The sequence below is a fragment of the Hypomesus nipponensis genome, chromosome 22 (genome assembly GCF_054491055.1).
Source record: "Hypomesus nipponensis isolate SF chromosome 22, ASM5449105v1, whole genome shotgun sequence".
NCBI classification, from domain to species: domain Eukaryota; kingdom Metazoa; phylum Chordata; class Actinopteri; order Osmeriformes; family Osmeridae; genus Hypomesus; species Hypomesus nipponensis.
Window position 1 is genome coordinate 21,155,001 of NC_140382.1, and position 16,698 is coordinate 21,171,698.

Sequence of the window (16,698 nt, forward strand, 5' to 3'; positions counted from 1 at the left end):
GAGGGATGGAGGTGCACTGAGAGAATGACTTAAACGAGGTGAGGGGACATAAAAACAGTAGATGGAGAGATGAGGCATGATGGGAAGGAGAGAGGCTGAAGAGGAAAGAAAAGGTGGGGAAAGTCATTGGGAGAAAGAGAGGAAAGGAGAGAGGGAGGGAGAGAGAGATAGAGAGAGAGAGAGAGAGGGAGAGAGAGGGACGGAGAAATAGAGAGAAAGACAGGAAAGGAGAGAGGGAGGGAGAGAGAGAGAGATAGAGAGAGAGAGGGAGAAATAGAGAGAGGGAGGGAGAGAGAGAGATAGAGAGGGAGAAATAGAGAGAAAGAGAGGAAAGGAGAGAGGGAGGGAGGGAGAGAGAGAGAGAGAGAGAGAGAGAGAGAGAGAGAGAGAGAGAGAGAGAGGGAGAGGGAGAAATAGAGAGAAAGAGAGGAAAGGAGAGAGAGAGGGAGAGAGAGAGTGAGAAAAGGAGAGAGTGATAGAGGAAAGGAGAGAGAGAGAGATAGGGATCTGAGAAAATAACTACAGGTTTAAATTCTCAGGAAGAAAACTAGACTGTACAGCGAGGGTAAGGTTTAAAGTGTGTGTGTGTGTGTGGGGGGGGGGGGTGAGAAAAGTGTAAATAAACTAAACTTCCTGCATTCCCTAACTCCCCTTCCTGTTCCCCAGCCCCGCCCTACCTGGGGGCTTTGATCTTGAGCTATCTCACACAGGAGGGGGGAAAGGGAGGTGGGGGGGCAGAGAGATTTAGACAAAGAAGGACTGAAAACAAGAGAGAGATGGAGAGAGAGGGAGACAGATAGAGATGAAGACATCTATATATATATATATATATATATATAGAGAGAGAGAGAGAGAGAGAGAGAGCGAGAGACAGAGAGAGGGGGGGGGGCGAGTGTTGAAGACATCACAAACCCCACCCAGGCAGGGCAGGGTGGGGGTACCCTCACAGTGTTGCTGCAGCTGGCTAACCCTGAGCACAATAGGCCCTGCCGTGCCGTGAGTCAAACCAAACCCCCCCACACACACACCAGTCTAAACAATGGGAGACTTTCACACACACACCTCAACACCACAGTGCGGCATTGAAGACTCAAACTGTGCATGTGTATTAGTGTGTGTTGGAGGAAGGAGGGATCTTTCAGAATAACTTCAAAGGAGAGGAGAGGAGAAGAGAGGAGGTAGATCAAATCTAAGTTTTGACGGTTTGAAGGATGGCTCCTTGCAGTGACCAAGGCACACCTGCATACTGTACTCCCCCCCCTCCCCCCACACACACACACACACACACACACACAGACACACACACACTGCAAGACCATAGAAAAGTGCTGAGAGGTCTATTTCACTTCACAGAGCTGGCTGGATGAGAAGTAGAACAAGGGAAGAAAGAGAGAGAGAGAGAGAGAGAGAGAGAGGGAGAGAGAGAGAGAGAGAGAGAGAGGGAGAGAGAGAAAGAGAGAGAGAAAGAGAGAGAGAGAGAGAGAGAGAGAGGGAGAGAGAGAGAGAGAGAGAGAGAGAGAGGGAGAGAGGGAGAGAGAGAGAGAGAGAGAGAGAGAGAGACAGAGAGAGAGAGAGAGAGAGAGAGAGAGAGAGAGAGAGAGAGAGAGAGAGAGGGAGAGAGGGAGAAAGAGAGAGAGAGAGAGAGAGAGAGAGAGGAATGGCGAAAGAGAGAGGGGGAGAAAAAAAAGATGAGATGGAGTGAGAGGAAAAGTGAAGGGGCAGAACAGTTTTCCGGTTCCATTTCCTACAAAATGTGCCGCTCTGATTTATGCTCCACACTTCCCTCATCCCTCCACGCTCCCTACATCCCCTCATCCCTCCATCCCCTCATCCCTCCATCCCTCATCCCCCCATCCCCTCATCCCCCCATCCCCTCATCCCTCATCCCCTCATCCCTCATCCCCTCATCCCCTCATCCCTCATCCCTCCACGCTCCCTACATCCCCTCATCCCTCCATCCCCTCATCCCTCCATCCCTCATCCCCTCATCCCCCCATCCCTCATCCCCTCATCCCCCCATCCCTCATCCCCTCATCCCCTCATCCCCTCATCCCCTCATCCCCCCATCCCTCATCCCCTCATCCCCTCATCCCTCATCCCTCCATCCCCCCATCCCTCATCCCCTCATCCCCTCATCCCCTCATCCCCCCATCCCTCATCCCCTCATCCCCTCATCCCCTCATCCCTCCATCCCCTCATCCCTCCATCCCCTCATCCCCTCATCCCTCCATCCCCTCATCCCTCATCCAGGACACTGCTCTCTGAAGTCCTGGTGTTATGAGTTATCAGATATAGATATCAGAGTGTTCAGGTTCCTCATCATCTCATCTCGGCACCACAGCAGGAAGAAGGGGATCCCCAATCTAACCCCAGAAAGGTGACAAGTAACCTGTGTGTGTGTGTGTGTGTGTGTGTGTGTGTAGAAACTTGGAGGCCAGACACTAAATAGAAAGCGGAGGGGAGATGGAGGGTAACAGAGACATGGAGGGTAACAGACACATGGAGGGTAACAGAGACATGGAGGGTAACAGAGACATGGAGGGTAACAGACACATGGAGGGTAACAGACACATGGAGGGTAACAGAGACATGGAGGGTAACAGACACATGGAGGGTAACAGAGACATGGAGGGTAACAGACACATGGAGGGTAACAGACACATGGAGGGTAACAGAGACATGGAGGGTAACAGACACATGGAGGGTAACAGAGACATGGAGGGTAACAGACACATGGAGGGTAACAGAGACATGGAGGGTAACAGACACATGGAGGGTAACAGACACATGGAGGGTAACAGAGACATGGAGGGTAACAGACACATGGAGGGTAACAGAGACATGGAGGGTAACAGAGACATGGAGGGTAACAGACACATGGAGGGTAACAGAGACATGGAGGGTAACAGACACATGGAGGGTAACAGAGACATGGAGGGTAACAGACACATGGAGGGTAACAGAGACATGGAGGGTAACAGACACATGGAGGGTAACAGACACATGGAGGGTAACAGACACATGGAGGGTAACAGAGACATGGAGGGTAACAGACACATGGAGGGTAACAGAGACATGGAGGGTAACAGACACATGGAGGGTAACAGAGACATGGAGGGTAACAGAGACATGGAGGGTAACACACACATGGAGGGTAACAGAGACATGGAGGGTAACAGACACATGGAGGGTAACAGAGACATGGAGGGTAACAGACACATGGAGGGTAACAGAGACATGGAGGGTAACAGAGACATGGAGGGTAACAGACACATGGAGGGTAACAGAGACATGGAGGGTAACAGAGACATGGAGGGTAACAGACACATGGAGGGTAACAGAGACATGGAGGGTAACAGACACATGGAGGATAACAGAGGCATGGAGGGTAACAGACACATGGAGGGTAACAGAGACATGGAGGGTAACAGACACATGGAGGATAACAGAGACATGGAGGGTAACAGACACATGGAGGGTAACAGAGACATGGAGGGTAACAGAGACATGGAGGGTGACAGAGGTCTAAACAAAGGGGGAATTTTCTTTTTCACAGTCACACCCTGCCTACACACTTCAGAGAACAAGAGAGGGAGGGAGGAGAGAGGGAGGAGGGAGGGAGGAGGGAGGGAGGGAAGGAGAAAGAGAGAGTGAGAGAGAGAGGGAGAAGGGAGGGAGGGAGGGAGGGAGGGAGGGAGGGAGGGAGGGAGGGAGGGAGGGAGGGAGGGAGGGAGGGAGGGAGGGAGGGAGGGAGGGGAGAGAGAGAGTGAGAGAGAGAGGGAGAAGAGAGGGAGGGAGGGAGAAGAGAGGGTGGGAGGGAAGGAGAGAGAGAGAGAGAGAGAGAGAGAGAGAGAGAGAAGGAGAGAGAGTGAGAGAGAGAGTGAGAGAGAGAGAGAGAGAGAGAGAGAGAGGGAGAAGAGATGGAGGGAGGGAGGGAGAAGAGAGGGTGGGAGGGAGGGAGAAGAGAGGGTGGGAGGGAAGGAGAGAGAGAGAGTGAGAGAGTGAGAGAGAGAGAGAGAGGGGAGAAGAGAGGGAGGAGGGTGGGAGGGAAGGAGAGAGAGAAGGGAGAGAAGTAGAGAGGGAAGGGAGAGGGAGGGAGGGAGGGAGGCAGGGGGGTGAGGGGAGAGGGAGGGAAGGAGAGGGAAGAAAGGAGGGAGGAGAGAGGGAGGGTAGGAAGGAGAGGGAAGGAGAGAGGGAGGAGGGGAGAACAGCTCTTTCTTTCTGTTCCACTCCTGTACCCCAGAGCTGTTCTCAACCCACACTGTAAATCATCTGTACCATAACCAAACACACAGCCACAGACCCCAACCACACACACACACACGCATACACACATGCACACACACACGCATACACACACACCACTCCAGATATAAAGAGGCTCTCTCATGCTGTAGCTTATATGATGAACTAGTCTGACTGCAAACATCTTAGGGTGCCGCACTCTTAGTGCCACTGGCTTAGATTCAAGCGATTACAAGGGACAGAGATATGTACAAATAGAGAGGGATAAAGAAGAAAGAATCAGGGGTGACAGTTCAGGGGCCACAGGGAGATGAGTCACTGTCCCTCACACACACACACACACACACACACAACTAGCTTGTTTAAAAGAGTACCTTTGTGAGAGCGAAAGAGAGTGTGAGAGAGAGAAAGAGATAGACAGTGAAAGAGAGAGAGAGAGAGAGAGAGAGAGAGAGAGAGAGAGAGAGAGAGAGAGAGAGAGAGAGAGAGAGAGAGAAATTCACTAGAAGAACGTAAGAAGGTGTGTGTGTTTCTGTTTGTCTGTGTTTCTGTGTGTGTGTGTGTGTTCTGGGCCAGGGCCAATCATGCAGTAGGCCCATAGTTTAGCCTTCGCAGACAGCGAGTTTCACCCGGTCATGAACTCCAGTTTACAGAGGCCCACAGACACATGACCCTGCTGGGCCAGCTCACCCACACTCAGACACAGCAATGTGGCTGGCCGCTAACAGTCAGAAGACTGTTAATGACTGACACGAAACACTTCTCATCATTTGGCTTGAGAAACAGGCCAGTAAGGAAACAGTGTAGGAAGACAGGGGGACCGGGAAGGAGAAAGAGATGACACTGGGGGTGTAGTGGCCCTAAATCTGTTCGTTTAGAGATGTTTTTCTGGTGTTGTCCACGGCTAGGCTAACCTGGCTTTTGTTAGCAAACAGGGGGAAGGGATGGATGGAGAGGGGGAGGGAAGGAGGAGGAGGGGGGGATGGACAGGGGGAAGGGAAGGAGAAGGGAGGGGAGGAGAGGGGGAGGAGAGGGGGAGGAGAGGGGGAGGGCTCATGCGGCCGGCGTCAGGCCTGTCACAAGGAATCAGCCAGGGTGCCCGTCCCCACGCGGCTAGGCTAATTACTGGCTCAGAGATAAACCGCTCTGAAAAGAGACGGCAGCTCTGACGACCGCGAGAAGGAGAAAACCAAATCGGAGTTTAGTCAGAGAGGCAGGAGAGAAGGAGAGAAGGGCAGAGAGAGTTAGGAAGCGAGAGAGTCAGCAGAGAGACACAGAGGGAGAGAGAAAGAAGGGAGAGATAGTGAGAGAGAGACAGAGAGGGAGAGAGAGGGAGAGAGAGAGAGGGAGAGAGAGAGGGAGAGAGAGAGAGAGGGAGAGAGAGAGAGAGAGAGAGAGAGAGAGAGAGGGAGAGAGAGAGAGAGAGAGAGAGAGAGAGAGAGAGAGAGAGAGAGTGAGAGAGAGAGAGAGAGAGAGAGAGGGAGAGAGAGAGGGAGAGAGAGAGAGAGGGAGAGAGAGAGAGAGAGAGAGAGAGAGAGAGAGAGAGAGAGAGAGAGAGAGAGAGGGAGAGAGAGAGGGAGAGAGAGAGAGAGAGAGAGAGGGAGAGAGAGAGAGAGAGGGAGAGACTGAGAGAGAAGGGACAGATAGTGAGATAGAGAAAGTAAGAGAGAGAGAGTTATGCAGGGGAAAGAAAGAGGTGAAAGAGAGAGTGGCCGGGTCAGGGATCGATGAGGCGGAAGGCTTTTGTCTGCTTGGTCTTGAAAGAGAAGATTTGTCACATCTGCTTGGCTTTGGCCTCAACGGCACACTAGCGGAACACAGGATGCTACCAGACTGCCCTATAGAGAGCCAGAGAGAGGGAGAAGAGAGAGAGAGAGAGAGAGAGGAGAGAGAGAGAGAGAGAGAGAGAGAGAGAGAGAGAGAGGGAGAGAGAGGGAGAGAGAGGGAGAGAGAGAGAGAGAGAGAGAGAGAGAGAGAGAGAGAGAGAGAGAGAGAGAGAGGAGAGAGGAGAAATGAGGTAAGAAGAGAGAGAAGTGAAATGAGGAAAGAGGAGAGAGAGGTGACATTTGTCTTCACACGGAGAGAGAGAGATCTGGAAAGAACTGAAGGTGAGAAGGAGTTGGAGAAATACATATGACCCAAAAGGGTTCTGTGTTCTTGTTTCCTGAAGGTTACTCTATTGTTCCACATGGTTCTATACAGCTAAAGGCCCTTTGCTTGTCTGTGTCAGAGTGTGGAACAGAGAGAACAGTCACACACATGCTGAACATGTGGACCAGGTGGAATCCCCCAGTCTGAGCAGGGACAGGAAGTAGGTACGCAAGCAGGAAGTACGTAGACAGAAGTAGACCAGACAGGAAGTAGATGTAAAGTAACTACACAGAAAGGAAGTAGACAACCAATACTCTGTAAATATAGAGACAGGAAGCAGATACTCAGACAGGTATAGATAGATATATATTGACAGACAACAGGTACAATTTAGAGGTGTTCATGGCTGTTGCCATGTAGGAGAGAGAGTAGGATCTTTATCTCCAAACTATATTCAGAGAAGTTATTATGATTAACGTGTACATGTATCATAATGATTTGATGAATACATATGCAAACACAGGAAACTCACACAATGACCATGTTCATGAGATTGTAGTTTAGGATTAGTCTGTAAATGTTTGTTAAGTCTCAGAAAGAGGTTTTGGAGCTCAGAGGAGGGTTTTCAACATCATTCCAAGAGATGGATACTACAGCACAAAACAGAGGGAAGGGGATGGAGAAGGTGGAGGGAGGGAGGGAGGGAGGGGGGAGAAGGGAGGAGGGAGGGGAGGAGGGAGGGAGGGGGGGAGAAGGGAGGGGGGAGGAGGGAGGGGAGGAGGGATGGAGGGGGGAGAAGGGAGGGAGGGAGTGAGGGGGGGAGGGAGGGAGGGGTAGGTCAAGAGGAAGGATGGGAGGGGAGGGGAGAGAGGAGGGTTGGGAGGAGGAATGGGAGGAGGGAGAAGAGAGAGAGAGAAGAGAGGAATAGAGGGAGAGGACGGAGGAGAGGAGATGTTCTTACCATGATGGATCAGATGTACGCCGTTTTCATTCTCTGGCCTGTACCTGTAGAAGATTGCACCTTTTTAATTTGGAGACGGGATCTTGCCCTCCACACTGTCCACACTACGTAACCGATTTGTTTGTTCAGTCGCGGATGAAACTCAGTATAAACTCCCTCCCACTCCATCGAAGAGCTAGGTTTTTGGTGGTGTCGTTGGCTAAAGCGATGTTTGTGAGAGGCAGTGGTAGAGTGCGTCAGAGGACCTGGGTTCAAAGCCCGGTGAGAAGCGACATGATGACGTCACACAGCATGTGCCGCAGTGTCTTAACACGCTAATCTCCAAGCCTGGTTTGTATCGGGACACGTTCTCCCAATTTCAAGATGCATTTTCTTCCCTCAACACAAATATACTGTACATCTTTTGTTGTTTAAATATTTTTTTGGGGGAACTTTTTGACTTTTTGTGCAGTAGTTTTATGGTAGAAGGTTGAGAGGACAGACATGTACTGCAGAGAGACAGGCAGATAGACAGGTACTGCAGAGAGACAGGCAGACAGACAGATAGCACGGTCCAGAGAGGAAGGATATCCACCCGGGGATAGACAGACTAATCCCAAAAGGATGAGTGGACGATGAAGGGATGAAGACATGGATAAATGGACAAACTGAGAAAAAACAATAACAAATGAAGGAAGAACAAACACGTGTTGGTTTTGTGTGTTTACGTGTGTGTATCTGCAGCCGTGTGTGTGTGTGTGTGTGTATACCTGCAGCTGGCTCCTGGATCTTCTCCCTCTTCCTCTTCTTCTTCTTCCCCTAGAACATAAACAGGTGAACGCTTAAAGTGTGGCTCCAGCACTCACCCTGCCTCCACCACGCCTCTGCTCTGCTGCCCCCCCTGCTGCCCCCCTGCTGCCCCCCTGCTGCCCCCCCTGCTGCCCAACCAGCACCCACGCCTCCGCCGCTCCCGCCCCCACCTGTCGCCTGGGCCTATCAGCTGCTGGGAAGGGACTGACGGACTGGGGGGTTGACCTATGGGTTGTTGGCAAAGCTTGGTTATCTTCTCTGTTTGTCATGTGATGTTGTGCTGAGGGATCCTTGAACTTCCATTGTTCACCTCTTGGTCATTTGTTATACACATAACTATGTGTATCTCTGGTTATATCATGTATATACTGGGCGTACTGCCTATACAACTATATACCCTCGCTTCATTTACATAGAGCAGAAATATGTGTATGCATGTACTTGAAGGTTTGTAGAATTCTAGTTTGTGTGCGTGTGCTTCTAGTGTGTGTATGTGTGCATGTACTTGAAGGTTTGTAGGATTTCAGTGTGTGTGTGTGTGTGTGTGTGTGTGTGTGTGTACAGCTTATGCCAGAATCCCTAGAGGGGGGTGACTATAGGTATAGATAGCAGCGAAGACTCATTCTAGTCATATATGAGCAGCACTTGGGGTTCCTGCTGGAAAGTCTGCTAATCCACTTATTCACTAGCTAATCTGTCTTCAGCTGCTGTGACAGGCAGGGAGGGAGATGGAGAGAGAGAGGGAGGGAAGGAAGGAGAGAGAGAGGGAGGGAGGGAGGGAGAGAGAGAGAGAGAGAGAGAGAGAGAGAGAGAGAGAGAGAGAGAGAGAGAGAGAGAGAGAGAGAGAGAGAGAGAGAGAGGGAGAGTGAGAGAGAGAGAGAGAGAGAGAGAGAGAGAGAGAGAGAGAGAGAGAGGAGAGAGAGAGTGAGAGAGAGAGAGAGAGAGAGAGAGAGAGGGAGGGAGGGAGACAGACAGAAGGAGAGGGAGGGATGGAGAAATGCAGAGAGGGAGGAAAGACAATAGAAAGATGTCCACACCGCTTCATCTCTGAGTTCTCCATTTCAAATGTGTGCCTTTCGCTAACGGCTAGGAGCTACTCTGCAGCCGTTCATAACGGAACTATCGTATTTGACAACTGCAGGCGGCAACTTTTCTACTGTTTTCTAACCGTCATTAAAGTTGTTGAACGTCCCAACACTGTGTAAATGACATTTAGTCATTCTTTTGGAGTATGAGTGTTTGATTCCTAAACCAACCCCCAAAATAGACTTTGTAAGCCTGTACAGTACTTCTACACCTGCTACAGCTGGTCACTAACTGAACCCTCTCTGTCTCCAGGAGGGGTTGAGGCTTGCCCTGGGGCCCCGGCGAGGGTGCTGGTCTGTGGGGAGGCGGAGGCAGGAGACGAGGGCTCGCTGGAGGTCCGAGGGGGAGCAGGGTAACTAAGAGGAGAGGCTGCTCGTGGTGGTGGAGGGAAGGTGAGTGCTGGAGCCACACTTTTAACAAGGGCAGGCGCTCTCTCACTGTCTCACACACTCACACACACACACACACACACACACACACACACACACCACACACTCACACACACCACTCGCACACACACCTGGTACTTATACAGGATATACACTCACACACACGCCTACACGTGCGTATATACACACATACACACATACACACACTCCTCCAACAGAGAGTGTGTGTTTACATATCCAAAACTGCCTGTTACACAGATATGGAACATCAAAGGCTAGCACAACCATCATATGGCACTCTCCTCTCTCTGCCTCTCTCTCTCTCTGCCTCTCTCTCTCTCTGCCTCTCTCTCTTTCTTTCTCTCTGCCTCTCTCTCTCTCTCTCTCTCTCTCTCTCTCTCTCTCTCTCTCTCTCTCTCTGCCTCTCTCTCTCTTTCCTCTCTCTGCCTCTCTCTTTCCTCTCTCTGCCTCTCTCTCTTCTCTCTCTCTCTCATCTCTGCCTTTCTGCCTCTCTCCTCTCTCTTTCCGTCTCTCCATCTCTCTCTTTCTTCATCTCTTTCTCTGCCCCTGTCTTTCTATATATCTATTACAGCGTTGGTGATGCTACAGTTTATTATGGTGGTGATGATGGATGCATCATGGTGCTGTGAATAACACTCCAAGCTTATTTTTTTTTCGTCCATTAGCATATGGCAGCTACCACAGTTAGCCTCATTAGCATATAGCGGATAGTGCAGATAATGGCTGTTAGCCTCATTAGCATCCACTGGGCCTTTCATTTCTAGTTTCAATACTGAATAACAAATAGTGTGGCAAGGAATTGTGCTGACTGTACACAGAGAACCACACATGCCCTGCTGACACACACACACACACACACAGTGTGTACCAGAGTGCACACACACACACTCAGAGACACACAAACACACACATCCATTTGAAATATTAAACACAGCACGTAGATCTAGTATTGCTCATTACAAAAAATCAACAAACACACACACACACACACACATTTCGTTCTCGCTTGCCAATCAGTTCTGCTGATACTTACATAATTGTCTCTGGCAGACCAGCCAGGATAGAGCTGCATATGGAGCTGCCGCTCCTTGCGGGCTAATTCATAATACTTAGCTTGCTCCTCCCGAGATAACGCATGCCACTGTTCCACGGCAGGAGAGATTACAGGAGGGAGAGGGAGATGGGGGTGAGAGAGATGGGGGAGAGAGAGACAAAGAGACAAAGAGTGAGAGAGAGAGTGTGTGAGAGAGAGAGAGAGAGAGAGAGAGAGAGAGAGAGAGAGAGAGTGAGAGAGAGAGAGAGAAAGAGAGAGAGAGAGACAGTTAATTACTGGCACTTTCAAGTTTGAGCCAAACAGACGCGTGCCTGTGTTTTGCTCCGAAGAAGAAGAATCTTTTTTTTTCAACTTCCAAACGCTTGGTGTAAAAAAGAAAGGGGGAGGGGGGGTGAGAAGAAGAAAAGCACTAGAGGGGGGAGGACATGATGAAGAGATTAAAATACGAAGAGAAAGAGAGAACGAAATACAGAAAAAACTTTGATTTCATATCAAAACACTGGTTCCAATTAGGCAAGCTTTCTTTTTTTTTTTTGCCTTCATGCAAACTGTCAGCGGGTAATTCCTTGCCCAGACCACAGACCCTTCTTTGGTGTGGTTTCCTGGCCTGGCCAAGCCGGCTTTCCCTGAAAGCTTTAAACAAGTTCTAGTAGCTCAGCTCCCCCCCCTGTCCACACACACACACACACACACACACGACCAGTGCTTTAAAGGAACACATTTGGTCATTTTCAGCCAGGCCATTATTCTATAAAGGCCTTTTTGGTTTGACAGTTAAACATCAGTTTGGTGGAGTAGTCGGGCTGTACTGGGAGACAGGGAGGGAGCCGATTGGCTAACAGGGAGACAGGGAGGGAGCTGATTGGCTAACAGGGAGACAGGGAGGGAGACGATTGGCTAACAGGGAGACAGGGAGGGAGACGATTGGCTAACAGGGAGACAGGGAGGGAGCCGATTGGCTAACAGGGAGTCAGGGAGGGAGCCGATTGGCTAACAGGGAAACAGACATCAGGACAATAAAGGAGCCTACACACCTATCAATTTAGCATTCTTGTGTGCGTGCGTGCGTGTGTGTGCATGTGTGTGTGCGTGTGTGTGCGTGTGTGTGTGCGTGCGTGTGCGTACCCTCCTGCCCAGGATCTGGTTGATGGCAGCGCTCTCCTTCAGGGTGCACTCTGCCACCACATTGGCCCTCATCTCCTTCATGTACAGCATGAAGGCATTCAGCGGCTTTTTGATGTGAGGCCGCTTGGGCTCCTGCTCCTTCCTCTGCTCCTGCTGGGGCTTCCTGGAGAAGCAATAAGACCAGAGAGCACAGGACCAGGTAAAGAACACACAGGGTCAGGTAAAGAACACACACAGAGTCAGGTAGAACACACACAGGACCAGGTAAAGAACACACACAGGGTCAGGTAGAACACACACAGGGTCAGGTAGAACACACACAGGGTCAGGTAGAACACACACAGGGTCAGGTAGAACACACACAGGGTCAGGTAGAACACACACAGGGTCAGGTAGAACACACACAGGACCAGGTAAAGAACACGCACAGGGTCAGGTAGAACACACACAGGGTCAGGTAGAACACGCACAGAGTCAGGTAGAACACACACAGGGTCAGGTAGAACACACACAGAGGACCGGGGGAGGGAGAGGGGGCAGAAGTTAGGGTTAGGGTTAACCTGGTCCTGTGTGTGTTCTACCTGACCCTGTGTTCTACCTGGTTCTAGGGTTAACCTTAACCCTAACCCTGAGGAGGAGAAAGAGGCTTGAAGAAACAGAGGTAGAGAGAGAAAAAGATAGAGAGAGGAAACTGTGAACAATGGAATGAGAGAGCAAGAGAGAGAAAAGAAGAAAGGGAGGAATAGAGAAAGAAAAAGAAAAGAAAGCGGAAGGGGGGTGGGGGGGGGGGGGGTAATGTGCCCATGTGCGGCACTATGGCGACAGAAAACCTGCCGACCCGGAGTGTGAGAACTCCGGAGGGTCTGGTTGCTCTCGGCCAATAGCGAGGCTGCGTGCGAAGGGGGTTGCCAGGTCTCGTCAGAACCCCCTGCTCTGATCTTTAATCATGTCCAGCCGTACGTTCGCACAAAAAGGGGGATTACCTCACCAGTAATGGCAACCAATCCTCCTGTTGCTCTCTACGCCTCCGTCCTGACCACCACATCAGCAACCACTTAGAGGCCTGGGGCTGGCTGCTGCCCTTCAGCTCTGTGTGTGTGTGTGTGTGTGAGTGTGTGTGGAGATGTGTGTATTTGTATTCATGTCTGTGTGCGCGTGCATGTGAGTGTGTGTGTGCCCAGGGCCACTGTTTGGGGGACTCACATGTGCATGAGGTCAGTTTCGTGCTGCTGGGGTTCGTGTTTGACTTGGGGGTTGACGATGGCAGGATGGGGGATCCCTGTAGCGCGGGGCCCCGGGCTGGGGACCATGTGGTGGGAGAACCTGGAACACACACATTAGGGTTAGGGTTAGGGTTAGGGTTAGGGTTAGGGTTAGGGTTAGGGTTAGGGTTAGGGTTAGGGTTAGGGTTAGGGTTAGGGTTAGGGTTAGGGTTAGGGTTAGGGTTAGGGTTAGGGTTAGGGTTAGGGTTAGGGTTAGGGTTAGGGTTAGGGTTAGGGTTAGGGTTAGGGTTAGGGTTAGGGTTAGGGTTAGGGTTAGGGTTAGGGTTAGGGTTAGGGTTAGGGTTAGGGTTAGGGTTAGGGTTAGGGTTAGGGTTAGGGTTAGGGTTAGGGTTAGGGTTAGGGTTAGGGTTAGGGTTAGGGTTAGGGTTAGGGTTAGGGTTAGGGTTAGGGTTAGGGTTAGGGTTAGGGTTAGGGTTAGGGTTAGGGTTAGGGTTAGGGTTAGGGTTAGGGTTAGGGTTAGGGTTAGGGTTAGGGTTAGGGTTAGGGTTAGGGTTAGGGTTAGGGTTAGGGTTAGGGTTAGGGTTAGGGTTAGGGTTAGGGTTAGGGTTAGGGTTAGGGTTAGGGTTAGGGTTAGGGTTAGGGTTAGGGTTAGGGTTAGGGTTAGGGTTAGGGTTAGGGTTAGGGTTAGGGTTAGGGTTAGGGTTAGGGTTAGGGTTAGGGTTAGGGTTAGGGTTAGGGTTAGGGTTAGGGTTAGGGTTAGGGTTAGGGTTAGGGTTAGGGTTAGGGTTAGGGTTAGGGTTAGGGTTAGGGTTAGGGTTAGGGTTAGGGTTAGGGTTAGGGTTAGGGTTAGGGTTAGGGTTAGGGTTAGGGTTAGGGTTAGGGTTAGGGTTAGGGTTAGGGTTAGGGTTAGGGTTAGGGTTAGGGTTAGGGTTAGGGTTAGGGTTAGGGTTAGGGTTAGGGTTAGGGTTAGGGTTAGGGTTAGGGTTAGGGTTAGGGTTAGGGTTAGGGTTAGGGTTAGGGTTAGGGTTAGGGTTAGGGTTAGGGTTAGGGTTAGGGTTAGGGTTAGGGTTAGGGTTAGGGTTAGGGTTAGGGTTAGGGTTAGGGTTAGGGTTAGGGTTAGGGTTAGGGTTAGGGTTAGGGTTAGGGTTAGGGTTAGGGTTAGGGTTAGGGTTAGGGTTAGGGTTAGGGTTAGGGTTAGGGTTAGGGTTAGGGTTAGGGTTAGGGTTAGGGTTAGGGTTAGGGTTAGGGTTAGGGTTAGGGTTAGGGTTAGGGTTAGGGTTAGGGTTAGGGTTAGGGTTAGGGTTAGGGTTAGGGTTAGGGTTAGGGTTAGGGTTAGGGTTAGGGTTAGGGTTAGGGTTAGGGTTAGGGTTAGGGTTAGGGTTAGGGTTAGGGTTAGGGTTAGGGTTAGGGTTAGGGTTAGGGTTAGGGTTAGGGTTAGGGTTAGGGTTAGGGTTAGGGTTAGGGTTAGGGTTAGGGTTAGGGTTAGGGTTAGGGTTAGGGTTAGGGTTAGGGTTAGGGTTAGGGTTAGGGTTAGGGTTAGGGTTAGGGTTAGGGTTAGGGTTAGGGTTAGGGTTAGGGTTAGGGTTAGGGTTAGGGTTAGGGTTAGGGTTAGGGTTAGGGTTAGGGTTAGGGTTAGGGTTAGGGTTAGGGTTAGGGTTAGGGTTAGGGTTAGGGTTAGGGTTAGGGTTAGGGTTAGGGTTAGGGTTAGGGTTAGGGTTAGGGTTAGGGTTAGGGTTAGGGTTAGGGTTAGGGTTAGGGTTAGGGTTAGGGTTAGGGTTAGGGTTAGGGTTAGGGTTAGGGTTAGGGTTAGGGTTAGGGTTAGGGTTAGGGTTAGGGTTAGGGTTAGGGTTAGGGTTAGGGTTAGGGTTAGGGTTAGGGTTAGGGTTAGGGTTAGGGTTAGGGTTAGGGTTAGGGTTAGGGTTAGGGTTAGGGTTAGGGTTAGGGTTAGGGTTAGGGTTAGGGTTAGGGTTAGGGTTAGGGTTAGGGTTAGGGTTAGGGTTAGGGTTAGGGTTAGGGTTAGGGTTAGGGTTAGGGTTAGGGTTAGGGTTAGGGTTAGGGTTAGGGTTAGGGTTAGGGTTAGGGTTAGGGTTAGGGTTAGGGTTAGGGTTAGGGTTAGGGTTAGGGTTAGGGTTAGGGTTAGGGTTAGGGTTAGGGTTAGGGTTAGGGTTAGGGTTAGGGTTAGGGTTAGGGTTAGGGTTAGGGTTAGGGTTAGGGTTAGGGTTAGGGTTAGGGTTAGGGTTAGGGTTAGGGTTAGGGTTAGGGTTAGGGTTAGGGTTAGGGTTAGGGTTAGGGTTAGGGTTAGGGTTAGGGTTAGGGTTAGGGTTAGGGTTAGGGTTAGGGTTAGGGTTAGGGTTAGGGTTAGGGTTAGGGTTAGGGTTAGGGTTAGGGTTAGGGTTAGGGTTAGGGTTAGGGTTAGGGTTAGGGTTAGGGTTAGGGTTAGGGTTAGGGTTAGGGTTAGGGTTAGGGTTAGGGTTAGGGTTAGGGTTAGGGTTAGGGTTAGGGTTAGGGTTAGGGTTAGGGTTAGGGTTAGGGTTAGGGTTAGGGTTAGGGTTAGGGTTAGGGTTAGGGTTAGGGTTAGGGTTAGGGTTAGGGTTAGGGTTAGGGTTAGGGTTAGGGTTAGGGTTAGGGTTAGGGTTAGGGTTAGGGTTAGGGTTAGGGTTAGGGTTAGGGTTAGGGTTAGGGTTAGGGTTAGGGTTAGGGTTAGGGTTAGGGTTAGGGTTAGGGTTAGGGTTAGGGTTAGGGTTAGGGTTAGGGTTAGGGTTAGGGTTAGGGTTAGGGTTAGGGTTAGGGTTAGGGTTAGGGTTAGGGTTAGGGTTAGGGTTAGGGTTAGGGTTAGGGTTAGGGTTAGGGTTAGGGTTAGGGTTAGGGTTAGGGTTAGGGTTAGGGTTAGGGTTAGGGTTAGGGTTAGGGTTAGGGTTAGGGTTAGGGTTAGGGTTAGGGTTAGGGTTAGGGTTAGGGTTAGGGTTAGGGTTAGGGTTAGGGTTAGGGTTAGGGTTAGGGTTAGGGTTAGGGTTAGGGTTAGGGTTAGGGTTAGGGTTAGGGTTAGGGTTAGGGTTAGGGTTAGGGTTAGGGTTAGGGTTAGGGTTAGGGTTAGGGTTAGGGTTAGGGTTAGGGTTAGGGTTAGGGTTAGGGTTAGGGTTAGGGTTAGGGTTAGGGTTAGGGTTAGGGTTAGGGTTAGGGTTAGGGTTAGGGTTAGGGTTAGGGTTAGGGTTAGGGTTAGGGTTAGGGTTAGGGTTAGGGTTAGGGTTAGGGTTAGGGTTAGGGTTAGGGTTAGGGTTAGGGTTAGGGTTAGGGTTAGGGTTAGGGTTAGGGTTAGGGTTAGGGTTAGGGTTAGGGTTAGGGTTAGGGTTAGGGTTAGGGTTAGGGTTAGGGTTAGGGTTAGGGTTAGGGTTAGGGTTAGGGTTAGGGTTAGGGTTAGGGTTAGGGTTAGGGTTAGGGTTAGGGTTAGGGTTAGGGTTAGGGTTAGGGTTAGGGTTAGGGTTAGGGTTAGGGTTAGGGTTAGGGTTAGGGTTAGGGTTAGGGTTAGGGTTAGGGTTAGGGTTAGGGTTAGGGTTAGGGTTAGGGTTAGGGTTAGGGTTAGGGTTAGGGTTAGGGTTAGGGTTAGGGTTAGGGTTAGGGTTAGGGTTAGGGTTAGGGTTAGGGTTAGGGTTAGGGTTAGGGTTAGGGTTAGGGTTAGGGTTAGGGTTAGGGTTAGGGTTAGGGTTAGGGTTAGGG

General features: G+C 50.7%; 1 protein-coding gene across 1 annotated transcript in view; it reads right to left on the reverse strand.

Annotated features, from left to right (window-relative positions):
- Nucleotides 1-13,079, reverse strand: part of lef1 (lymphoid enhancer-binding factor 1) — a 17,426-nt gene extending 4,347 nt beyond the window's left edge. Inside the window, exons 1-5 of the mRNA XM_084687355.1 lie at nt 12,965-13,079; nt 11,762-11,924; nt 10,616-10,723; nt 8,047-8,095; nt 7,297-7,341 (exon numbers count right to left, since the gene is read on the reverse strand). Coding sequence (XP_084543481.1) covers nt 7,307-7,341; nt 8,047-8,095; nt 10,616-10,723; nt 11,762-11,924; nt 12,965-13,071 — 462 coding nt within the window. The 5' untranslated portion in view covers nt 13,072-13,079 and the 3' untranslated portion in view covers nt 7,297-7,306. The remainder of the gene's footprint in view (nt 1-7,296; nt 7,342-8,046; nt 8,096-10,615; nt 10,724-11,761; nt 11,925-12,964) is intronic.
- Between the last annotated feature and the right edge of the window lie 3,619 nt (nt 13,080-16,698).